This window comes from Trichechus manatus, unplaced genomic scaffold (genome assembly GCF_000243295.1).
Source record: "Trichechus manatus latirostris isolate Lorelei unplaced genomic scaffold, TriManLat1.0 scaffold00050, whole genome shotgun sequence".
NCBI classification, from domain to species: Eukaryota; Metazoa; Chordata; class Mammalia; order Sirenia; family Trichechidae; genus Trichechus; species Trichechus manatus.
The window spans coordinates 16,380,830-16,393,666 of record NW_004443986.1 but is presented as its reverse complement, the minus strand read 5'-3'; the positions used below and the strand labels follow the sequence as shown (position 1 = coordinate 16,393,666).

The 12,837-nt window shown below is 42.2% G+C and overlaps 1 protein-coding gene across 2 annotated transcripts in view; it reads right to left on the bottom strand.

Moving 5' to 3' along the window:
- Positions 1-12,837, bottom strand: part of CHN2 (chimerin 2) — a 349,869-nt gene that overhangs the window by 36,059 nt on the left and 300,973 nt on the right. The window contains exon 7 of one of the 2 annotated variants that reach the window (XM_004377494.2): positions 6,993-7,070. In XM_004377494.2, the coding sequence (XP_004377551.2) occupies positions 6,993-7,070 (78 nt within the window). Of the gene's footprint in view, positions 1-6,992; positions 7,239-12,837 lie in introns of those variants that run through there. The other variant, XM_004377495.2, reaches the window with a different exon arrangement.

The following is a 12,837-nucleotide window of genomic DNA, read 5'->3' as shown; positions in this document are numbered from 1 at the left end:
AAGAGGGATGTAGGCTGAGAGCAGGAGCAGGAGCAGGCTGAGCAGAGGAAGGGGCCCTGCTCAGAAGCCTCCAGTGGCTCCAGTGCCCACAGCTCCTTAGTCTTCCACAATCTGACCTACCCCAGTTGATGATCTAAAAGGTGAACCCCTCTCTTTGCCAGTGGGTTTCTCCAGGCACCCCGTTCACTCCAGGCTCATTTCTGAGTCCAAGTTTTCACTCAAGTCTTTGCATTGCCCAGAACAACCTTTTCTCTGTTTCCTCTGGGTAACTGAAGTGGTTCAGCTGACTTCTCACCTCCTCCATGAGCCTTCCTGGCTGTGGGGGAAAAGGACAAACCATGCTGTCTCCTACATGGAATCCAGCACAGGGAGTAGCTGCCTCTTTGAATTCTCACAGAACCTGGTGCTTCATGGCATTTGCACAGGGCCCTGAACTCAGAAGGGCCCTGTACTTGGTTTAATACTCTTGCTGTCGTCGTCTTGAAATTCTTAACACATTTTTAACAAGTGAATCCAGACCTTCATTTTTCACTGGGCCCCGTAAATTATGTAGCCGGTCCTGCATAACCATATATATTCACATTAGCTAATAGCTACATTGTAAACTAGATTATAAAGTACATTGCAAATGCTCTGTGAACAGGAAGCAGCCAGAGCAAATAGATACTTCAAACTTACTACTAAAAATGGAAGCTCATCAGCCATTTTAAAGGTTTTTGGTGCCCTCAGCATATCTCTTTTCACAAAGAAATGCTTGGTAAAAATAAGAGACCAGACTAAACTTCATCACTTCTGTCAGAGCAATGAAGTTATTTTCTATCAATGTAGACTTACTTAAACAAGTTAATTCAGTAGCTGTCTTAGTCATCTAGTGCTGCTATAATAGAAATACCACAAGTGGATGGCTTTAACAAAGAGAAGTTTATTTCCTCACAGTAAAGTAGGCTAAAAGTCCAAATTCAGGGCATCAGCTCCAGGGGAAGGCTTTCTCTCTCTGTTGGCCTTCTTCTCATCAGTGATCCCCCGGACTAGGAACTTCTCCGCACAGGGACCCCGGGTCCAAATGACTTGCTCTGCTCCTGGCACTGCTTTCTTCGTGGTATCAGGTCCCCATGTCTCTCTGCTGGCTTCTCTCTTTTATATCTCAAGAGATTGCGTCAGGACACAGTCCAATTTTGTAGATTGAGTCCTGCCTTATTAACACAATTGCCAGCCATCCTCCCTCATTAACATCATAGAGGCAGGATTTACAACATCTAGGAAAATCCCACAATACCAGGAATCATGGCCCAGCCAAATTGATACACACATTTTTTTGGGGACATAATTCAAACCATGACAGTAGTCATGAAAATTAGCAGTGGTGCCTGGACCCTGGGACTGATGCTGATTATTAATTAGATTAATTATTGGTTAATTAGATATAAAGACAGTTTTTTTGTGGACATGAAACCATTTAATAAAACTGAAAGCATTAACCCACATCACTGTGATGTGTCATTCAGGGTGAGGCCAGAGATCCTTCCTATAGGGCTCCTGAATAGTTTCAGTTAAGAACCTCACAGATATCAAGCAATTTTCTATATATATTTTTTTATTTTTCACATACAAAAATTTGCACATACTTGTTATGTGACCCTAATTGCTCTCCCCATACTGTGACAGCACACTCCTCCTTTCCACCTCTGATTCCTCATGCCTATTCAACCAGCTCCTAACCCTCTCTGCCTTCCCATCTCACTTCTGGACAGAAGCTGCCCATTTAGTCTCTTCTATCTACTTGAGCTAAGAGGCACACTCCTCGTAAGTATCACTTTATGTTCCACAGTCCAGTCCAATCCCTGTCTGAAGAGTTGGTCTTGGATATTGTTTTAGTTCTGGGCTAATAGAGAATCCAGGGGCCATGCTCTCTGGGGTTTTTCTAGTCTCAGTCAGACCATTAAGTCTGGTCTTCTTACTAGAATTTGAGTTCTGTACCCCACCTTTCTCCTGCTCCATCTGGGACTCTCTGTTGTGTTCCCTGTCAGGGTGGTCATTGGTGGTAGCTGGGCACCATCTAGTTCTTCCGGCCTCAGGCTGATGAAGTCTCTAGTTTATGTGGCCCTTTCTGTCTCTTGGGGCTAATACTTTCCTTGTGTCTTTGGTGTTCTTCATTCTCCTCTACTCCAGGTGGTTGGGCCCAATTGATGCACCTTAGATGGCTGCTAGCAAGCTTTTAAGACCCCAGATGCAACTCACCAAAGTAGGATGCAGAACATTTTCTTAATAAGCTTTGTTATGCCGATAGACATAGATGTCCCCTGAAAGCATGGTCCCCAGATCCCTACCCCTGCTACTCTGTCCCTTCAAGTGTTTAATTGTATTCAGGAAAATTCTTAGCTTTGGTTTAGTCCAGTTGTGCTGACTTCCCCTGTAGTGTGTGCTGTCCTTCCCTTCACCTAAGTTAATTCTTATCTACTATCTAGTTAGTAAATAACCCTCACCTCCCTTCCCACCCTCGTAACCATCAAAGAATGTTTTCTTCTGTATTTAAACCTTTTCTTCAGTTCTTATAATAGAGGTCTTATACAATATTTGTCCTTCTGTGACTGACTAAATTCACTAAGCATAATGACCTCCAGCTTTCTCCATGTTATAAGATGTTTCACAGCTTCATCATTGTTCTTTACTGTTGCATAGTATTCTGTTGTGTGGGTATACCATAATTTGTTTATCCATTCATCCGTTGATGGGCACTTAGGCTGTTTCCATCTTTTTGCTATTGTGAACAGTGCTGCAATGAACATGGATGTGCATAAATCTATTTGTATGATGGCTCTTATTTCTCTAGGATATATTCCAAGGAGCGGGATAGCTGGATCGTGTGGTACTTCTGTTTCCAGCTTTTCAAGGAAGTGCCAAATCAATTTCCAAAGTGGCTGTACCATCTTACATTCCCACCAACAGGATATCAAGTGATTTTTTAAGAACTGAGGAAGAATGTATGAAATCTGAAGTGCCACACTCACCTACTTTTTAAACAACTGAGGAACATAAACCGGTATTGACTACAGGATAAAATAAAGTCAATAAAATAGCATCAATCATGAGGTTTTTCTTCATTTCTCTATTGCATCTAGTTAATGATAGAGGGAGAAAGAGATTAATAGAAATAGGAAAGAAGGACATGAAGAAGCGAGAGTAGAAAATAAATACGAGACAGAGAAAGATAAACACAAAGATGAGAAATGAGAGGCATAAGAAGAGTAATAAAATAACAATAGAAGCTAATATTAATTGAACAGTTACTAGGTGCCAGAGACCATGCATGATAAGTGGCACCTATATGTACCACTTAATACATGTATTATTTAAACTTCACAACGCTCCCATTTTACAGATGAGGAAACTGAGGCTGAGCGAGCCAAACCCTTTGCCAAAAATCACATCATGGTCAGGAGTGTCAAGCTGGCGATTGCTACCTCATCACTGTGTTAAACAGTCCTTAAAGAAGGACTGAAAGTTATCCAGATTGGTGGGGTTCGCTGGCCTGAAGATTTTTAGGGCTCAGCCTTAGTGTTATTAGGGTATATCATTTAAACGAGAGCTATCTATCTACGGAGAGTGCTTCTTTAAGTTAACTAGATAAACAGAGATGCAGTTATAAAATGAGATAAATAATGGGGTGGTTTTTCCTCTTGATAAACAATTTTCATTTTGGAAAGGAGCCTGTTAATTTTATCATTTAACAAATACCTTTTAGTGCCTAGTATATGCAAGTAACCTTAAATGAATTTAGGATGTAAATGAGCAAACATTGCATTTGTGGAAAATATATTGAAAAGTACATAATTATTACGTGAAATAAATTGCAACTGTAATCTGGTTCCAAAAGTTTTTGTTCCCAGAGCTGAATTTTGGTATTTCCTGAGCATGCTTTGCTTGAAAAGCAAGGGCAGTAGATAGGCACTTACAAGCAGTGACTGGGAACTATCTAGGAAGGAGCAGGAGTTCCCAGCCCCTGGGTAGCACTAACGATTAAGCACTCAGCTCCCACCTGAAAGGCTGGCAGTTTGAGCCCACCCAGAGATGCCTCAGAATAAAGGCCTGGCGATCTACTTCCCAAAAAACCCTGTGGAGCACAGCAGTTGGTTTGGTTTGGTTTTATTGTGCTGAGTTTCTATTCATTCCTCTGGGTGGAGGGCTGAGTGTAAGGTGCTCTACCTGAAGGTCCTGAGCAAGGCTGGGGCTTTTTACCTGGAGGAATACTCCTGACTGGGGCAAAAATCTTGTTATGGGGAGAGTTATCACCATCTCCTGGCAGATTCAATGTGCTGAGAGGGTCTAGCAAGGCATATTTACTGATAAGCATAAACATGTGATTATTCTTTTTTAACACTAACTCTATGCCATGCATATACCACCACCAAAAGATAATCTGAATTACAAACAAGAAAGTTTCAGGATAAAGCCTACTAGAAGTCAAAATAAATAAAAAGCAAACGTAAATTTAAAATCTAAAACACAAATCCCAGGCAGATGACAGAGGCCTTTGATAAGAGTTTTGTTTCTTCAGTTAGTTAGTTCAGTTGCTTGTTACTAAAAGCCCACTACTCTATTTATAGCACAGACCCACTTATAGAATGTTTTCCCAAGACTGTGCAAAGTCCCCAGTTAAAGTTAGCTGGGTGTGAGGAGAGGGCTGACTGCCTGGTGGAAGGGGCAGTGGATGACAGGCAGTACCCACCCCCCCACTCATTCTTAAGGACAGTGGCACCAGCAGTACCATTGACATCCACAATCAATGGCCACAACTACTCAAGGGTCTGCTCTGTCTCAAAGACGTCTGTTTAAATGCGGAAGAGAAACGCTCCTGTCTGGCTTCTGTATTCCTCTCTGGCAACTTGTTCTATTCTGTGTCTTTTCTTTTCTCAATAGCTGTGAATTATAAGCGATCACCCTGAATAGACACTGAGTTTTGAAGCATTTCAAAAGCCGTTTGTGTTTTTCAGTGATAAATATTTAATATATTGCCTTAGCAGCAGTACTACTTAAGAAATAAGATTCAACTACCTTTTTTTGTTTTAAAATGTCTTAAGAATAATTTTCCATTCAGAGATTTAAAATTAGAAAGGCTGAAATTAGTTTTGAAAGTATCGATGAACTAAAGATGTGTGTGTGTTTTTAACAGAAGCTCAAACACAGTAACGTACATACAGGAGATATTCCACACAAACACATATCAGAGGGCACAATTCCAACTGTATCTGAAAGCCAAAAGATTGGAATTTTCAAGAGGAAGGAAAAGAATTTGCAAGTCCAAGAAGACCCATCCACAGCAGCACAGGATGCAACGAATCAGGGATTTCTGCCAAAAGTCAGGAAAATACTTTCTTAGGGCAAAAAATTAATGAGGGTATAAATAGAAAATACGAAAGAAAAAAAAAAACAAAACAAAACATAAAGGCTTTTTATGCTCCAAATTAGACCTGTCACAATTCAGTGATGGGAGAAAAACCAAGAGCCTTGGCATACGTGAGGCCCTGTATAATGCAATTCTTCACTCTACTGCTAAATATGGAGGGCTGAATAATTTCATTGCTCAGTTCAGTTATAGGATGCAAATGCCAGAGCTGTTTGCTTTCCAAAAACAGAAGCAGGGCAAACAGATCCAACTAACGTGAATGTATATTTAATAGACATACATTTGTTCTTATGAGAGATCAGAAAGCAACAGATTAAAATGCATTTCCCTTGTCACCTCTGACAAAGGGTTGTCTAGTTCCAACAGTCACTCAGGCTACTAGCTTTAAAGGAGACAAGAGTGTACATAAGAAGGCAATGCACACTTTGCTCCCCTGCCCATTCTTTCCTTCCTGGATCCTTCATCTTCAATCTCTCCAACTTGTAAATGCCAGCCTATTTGCTGGAGTAAAACCTCTAACTCCGCCCTGTCTTTCCTCTCCTCAACAGCATCTCAAGCATGGCAATTTGACAACAGAATTCCCTCCCAGCCCTTCTCGGGAAACGCTTTACTAAACCAAACCAGTTGCTCTGAGTCAATTCTGACTCATGGCAACTCCGTGTGTGCAGAGTAGAACTGTCTCCCTAGAGTTTTCAAGACTGTGATCTTTCAAAAGTATATCGCCAGGCGGTTCTTCCGAGGTGCCTCTGGGTGGGTTCGAACTGCCAACCTCTTGGTTAGTAGTCAAGCGTTTAACCATTTGTTTCACCCAGGACTCCCAGGAAACACTTTAGGACAATGGAATTAGGACATAATTTTCTACTAGCAGACCGTTTATACAAGTACAAGTCTGCAATGGAGATAACGGTCTTCCAGTTTATAAGCACACACAGGGAAAATCCACTTAACCTCCCACCAGCTCTCCCTATCTTTTGTTTGGTCTGGTAAGCAGGATCAAGGCTGTGACTGGGCTGAGCTTGGCCAGGCTGCGGGGTGCCCCCTGCACCCAGAGCGCAAGCAAAAGCTACTGGCTGGTATCTCCTGTCGTTTGCTTTCACAGCTGTCCACACAGAAATGAAATCAGTTAGCATCACTGAAAACAAAAGACAAAACACAGAATGTTCACAGGCAACTGTTTTCGCTTGCTCAGAGATAGTACGTAATTCTCTTTACCGCTGCTTGGAGTGGAAAAATACTGCCCGACCGACATTTGCCAGAAGATCTCTAAAGGCAAACAGACGGAGTAGGCTCTGTTTTTCTTCCATTGGATACGGTTAACGGGAAGAGGAAAAGGGCCCAATTCTCCAGAACTAAGTCAATATACATATAGGTATTTCTAAGCATCAGCATCATGCAAACTGCTTTCTGAGGTCTCCAGCTTGATGTGATACAATGGTGTGAATCATGTTGTTAAAAATGGGAAACAAAGGAATTTGCAGACTTGTTAGTTTACAATCACATCCTCATATAAAGACCAGACGAAAACCATGAACGGTACTGCGCCACCTGTCCTTTTACAACAGAAAAAAGAAGGTGGAGGTGTGCTTACCTTGAAGTTGTGTGTCTTTTCATAGTTGAAGTGGTTGTCGTTGTGCGTGAGGGCAGCCCTTCGAACCAGGGAGGAGATCTGTGAACAGGCAAAGAGTTTGAGAGGGGGCCAAAGAAAGCTGCCTTTGACTCCCACCTTCACCCCCAACGCCACGGCCAGCAGCTCCTGGCGTTTCCTGCCTGGTTTAGACTTCCGAACCACAGCACACTTTTTCTCATTTTCCAGCCACAGTTCCTGGGAGAACATCCTGCCTGGATCCCAGAGCTTTCTGGTCTCTCCCTGCGGAGCCTGGGAAGCTTGGTGCTGTCAGGTTTTTTGAACCACAGCTAATGTTAGGCAGCAGATTTGAGGCAGCTGTGCCCTGTCTGCGAAGGCCTCCGGCATGTGACCTGGAAAGGCTGGGTTGAGTGATGGAAGGGCTCTGCATCTGAATAAGGACGGGCCTGTTTTGTGCTATTTCTTGGGTCGACATGTGCCTGGAACAATAGCACACATTCATGTGCACAGCAACCCCCAGAAGTCGCATCCAGTCAGCTCCTACAGACTGGAGGAGGCAGGGCAGGCAGCCTTATTCTCCTGCCCAGGCACATTGTGAAGGAGAGACCTCTTTGACTTGCTAGCACATTTCACTCTCTCTCTCTCTCTCTCTCTCTCTCTCTCTCTCACACACACACACACACACACACACACACACACACACACACACACACATGCACGCACACAGCCTCTGATGTTCAAAGCCTGATGCTGCTTCCAATTATTCTGGGGCTATGAACCCCATCCTGGACTGAGCTCAAGCAGATTAAATCCTTTAAACCCGGATGATTGTTTAATCTTACAGGGAAAAAGCCTGCCTCTTCTTTGTTAATGTGCCCCAGAACTGGGAAGTTTGATTTTTATTCTCATACATGCATTAAATTAGAACAATCTGAGCGCCGAATCGGGCATCGAAGAAGAGCAGAGCATTTCAGCTCTCTGAGTTCCATGGTTTCAAAATAAGAGCTGGATGTCTAGCTCCAGGATACTCCCTGTCTCTCTTCTATCCTCCTTTCCGCATATAACACACCCCCATTAAAAACACGGAGCCTTGGTGGCACGGTGGTTAAGAGCTCGTTTCCTAACTAAAAGGTTGGCAGTTTGAATCCACCAGCTGCTCCTCGGAAACCTTATGTGGCTGTTCTACTCTGTCCTACAGGGTCGCTATGAGTCAGAATCGACTCGATGGCAATGGGTTTGTTTTTTTTTTTGGTATTAAAAACACAGACAATATTCCTCAACTAAAACCAAAACATCTTAGTTGCTTTTCTTTTAAATAACACATCTTCAATGTCCATTTGAGTCTATAAAAATACCCTCCCTTTCTCTTCAAAGCATCATCTCTTTGATGATCTCCCATGGGGCCATCAGAGTTTTGGCTCCTGGTCTCCCCATTAGTAGAAATGAGGAAATTATGATGTCTTAGGAGTACTCCTGCTCTGTTGGAGTAATTTAACACAGCTAATGCCAGAGAGTGAAATCAATGCTTTCGAAACTAGAAAGCAAGAAGAACATAGATGGTGGGACAATTCCATAGATGGGTGGTCCATGTATTTCATACCATCCTCTATTTAGACATGGTACCACATTCCAGCCCCTACAAATAGCTTTGTGGAAAGGAACAAAGTGATAAATCATTTCCTTGTGTAACTCTTTCTGGCAATCACCATCATTCCAACTTGGTTCAGAAGTCCACCTTCCTATTTCATTCTCTTGTTGCCCTCAATAATAATAACAGCCAATTTTTATATTGAGCTACTAAGCACAATAACTTTTGTTATGTCATGTGTTATTCAGAAAGTGTTAAAAATGCACTTATTTATTTAATCTTCAGCACATGTATAAAACCAGTTGCTGTCAAGTCGATTCTGACTCATGGCAACCCTACATACGTCAGAGTAGTACTGTGCTCCATAGGGTTTTCAATGGCTGATTTTTCGGAAGTAGATCACCAGGCCTTTCTTCTGAGGTGCTTCTGGGTGGACTCAAACTGCCAACCTTTTGGTTAGCAGCCAAGCACATTAACCATTTGCACCACCCAAGGACTCCAGTACCTGTATATAAGGAACAAAGTTTTTCTCCCCATTTTTTTGGATGAAGACAGTGAGGCACCAGAGGTAAAGTTATTTGTCCAAGAATATGCAGCTGGTTTAAGAGGCAAAGCCAGGACTAGAACCCAAGAATCTGTGTCCAGTGCTCATGCTCCTAAACACAATGCTATGTTGCCTCTCTAAGAAAGCCCACCTGTATCACGTCCCGTCAAATGCTTTATCTGAATTGTTGGTCAAGTCTGCCTCTCCTTACCCATCATGCCCCACAATAACTCAGACCCTCATTTTTTCTCCAATTGACATTATACAGCTGCACAACAATCTTCCTCATCCAGTGACTATTCACTCCCATATCTGCTCAGAAAACGGCAATGATTCTCCGTGGCTTAAATATGTCCTGGCATTGTGGGTTCTTCATGAGCTGGTCCCAATCTATGCAGCTCATCCTATTTCCCTACACTCACCTCCACAAATCCTACAAAAACAAACTACCTAAAAAAAAACAAAAATAACTTCTCTGACATAATACATTTTTCACCTTGATAGCTTGCTCTGTTCTTTAGAATACTCCAGCATCATTTCAACATGTCTACATTTTCACCAACATTCATATTCGAACTCAAGGACCATCCTCTCCAAAAAGACTTCCCCATACTCCTCACTGGAGTGAACTCTGAAATACCGTAATGGTTTATCTATATTTCTTTCTTGTTGCATGTGTCATTTTCTGCTTTGTATTAGAGTGATTTATAACATGTGTTATTCCCCTGCCAGACCAAGAACTCCTTGTGACATGCTCTCTGTCTAATTCACCTTTGTTTTCCCCTATAAGAGTGTTTAATAAAATCCCTTGCCATAGTTCCATGGCCGTCGAATCAATTCCGACTCATAGCGAGCCTATAGGACAGGGTAGAACTGCCCCATAGGGTTTCCAAGGAGTGGCTGTTGGATTCCAACTGCCAACCTTTCTTAGTTAGCCGTAGCTCGCTGCAGCTCTTAATCACTGCACCATTAGGGTGCCCTTGCCATAGTAGGCACTGGATAAATATGAGTTGACAGAAACCTTTACATGTACAAAGTCAGGTTGTGGTGGAAGGTGTGCAAAGATGACTGCATGGTGTGCGGTTTCCTGCCCCATCCAATGATCACCCATCCCATGGTCAGTTTCCAAGGGCTGGAACCTTGGGTTGTGCTTTTCTCCTGATGGGCTCCCCCAGACTCATTAGCCCTCCTCATTGCCCAATCCTGAAGGACAATTGCCACCGACAGGAATTAAGTGAAGACATGGCATGCTTTGAAAAGACTTCTAATCCTTAGCCTAAAGGCAAAAAGAACAAGAGGGGGAATAAGGGTTCCTTCCCAAACCTTCGCTGCTAACAAATCAAGAGAGGACTTTTGATAATGAGCCATTTTGTGTGAGAATGAATTCTGTGTTCTGGACTAGACTATATGAACACACAGTTCTGGAATCTGACAAAATAATTCTTTAAATGGAAAGTAGGCAAAAAGTGGAACATTCTCCTTTTGGTATAAGAGTGGTTGGAGATGAGGAGATTTAATATTTTCTCTTGTGTATGTGCCTTAACATATAACAAGTAATTTTTATTTGTGACAGTGATTTCTTTTTTTCAGATATTTGTTCAATCGCATTTACCCAAACACAAGACACATTCAGACATGTGAAGGAACCACACACTGTTCCCTTAAGATGCTTCTTTACACGGAACTGTAAGTGTTGGCATTCAAGAGAACATTATTGTGAGTAGTGTGAACGACCCTACATCACCCCTTATTAAGGGAAAAATGACTACAAAAATCTCTTGGTAAAAAATTCCCTCTTAAATAACCCAATCACACAGAACTCTTCTTTAAGCTCCTCAAGGATAGTGCTTTGGTTTCTCTTATAGCCTCCGAAGTGTCTAATACAGGGTTCTCTATACACTGTGGGCATTTAGTAATTTTGCTGACAGAATTTTTCTAACCAAAATTTTTATCTGACCTATTTTCACCTAGACATTCATTAGATGAAGCACCTTTCTGGGCTTCTACATGCTCAGTTTAAATCAAGGATTCTCAAACCTTGGACATCTTAAATAGGATAATTCTTTGTTGTGGGGGCTGTCCTGTGCACTGTAGGATGTTTAGCAGCCTCCCTGGCCTCTACTCACTAGATGCCAATAACTCCCTTCCCCCCCCAGGTTATGGCAACAAAAAATACTCCAGACACGGCCAAATGTCCCTTGGGAGGCAAAATTGTCCCCAGTTGGAAATAACTGAGTTAAATGAACAACAGCAAATACTTACAGCATGCTTACCATGTGTTGGGCATCGTACTAAGTGCTCTGCATATGTTAATTAAAGATTAACCAATATATTTAAGACTCATACAACCTTATGAGGTAGGTACTATTATGATTATCCCCATTTTATAGACAAGGAACAGAGGACATTGAAAATTTAAATAACTTACCCAAGGTTATATAGCTGGTAAAGTAGTAAAGCTGAGATTAGTTCCTAGGAATGACTAACTAGATCTATGCTTTTAACCACGCTGTAAAGATGTCTCTCATTTAAATGATGTTCACATTTAAAATATGGTGCAAACTGTTAAGCACTCAGCTACTGACCAAAAGGTTAGCCGTTTGAATCCACCAGAGGTGCCTTGAACAAAAGACCTAGTGATCTGCTTCTGAAAGTTCACAGCCTTTGCAAACCCTATGGAGGGCAGTTCGACTCTGGCACACATGTGGTCACCATGAGTTGGAATTGACTCGATGGCAATTGGTTTCGTTTGTTTTTTTAGGGGTTGAATACTGAAATTACTCTCTTCTCCATTGTTAACCTGTTAACAACTCGCAGGGCTGGTGTTCCATGAACTGGTTTTCAAAGAGAAGATATTTTGTCCTCCCTAGACCCCTGCCAAGACAGGTACCACTTAACATACTTTCAGAAGTAGGTGGGACTAAAAATAAATGGTGAAATAAATTCACCACTTCCCTTTTCCTTGTTTTTATATATCAGGGTTGGGATTCTATTTTATAAGGCCTGTTGCTGTTCTCCTTCATTCTATGATTATCAAGTTCTTAGATCCAAGGAGGAATCAGGTGACAAGAAGATGATGAAGGGTTGTCAGGTGACAAGGAGACAAGGATTAGTAAATGGGAAGGAGGATGTGGGAAAACTAAGCTCCCTTTGAGAGGCTGTGTCTATGTAAAATGCCCAGGAAAAAGGGATGGTGGCAGAAAGAGAAATACCCTCTCCTCCACTCATGTCTTGGCTTCTGGGGACCATGATAATTTGCCTCATTAGTACCAATTTCTAGAGAGGGTGATTTATCATCAGTTACCATCAGCAGTTCTTCTCTAGACTTCAAGCGAATTGCCGTGCTGCATTTTAAAGAGGGCCCATTGAAAAGTGTCATCATCAATCTCTAAATGGTCTCTTCCAGCTATTCCAACCTCAGGCTCCCTGCCCCTTTCACTGAGTCCCCTTTAGGTGTTGATGGCCTGAGCTACACCCCTGGTATAAACACTCCCCTGCTGATGCAGGCTTCTGCTGCCTTGTGGCAGAATATGAAATGAAAATCAACGCTAGAGTGCTTGTAGTGGTGTAGTGAGAATGCTTTAGATACCGCCGGTGTTTGTGTAAATCGGCTGTGGCTGGAAAAAAAAGTTGGTGATATGTATCAAAAGCCTCAAAAAGTTCATGTGCAGATAGTGCCCAGCTACCACCACCAACTGCTCTGGCAGGGACCACAA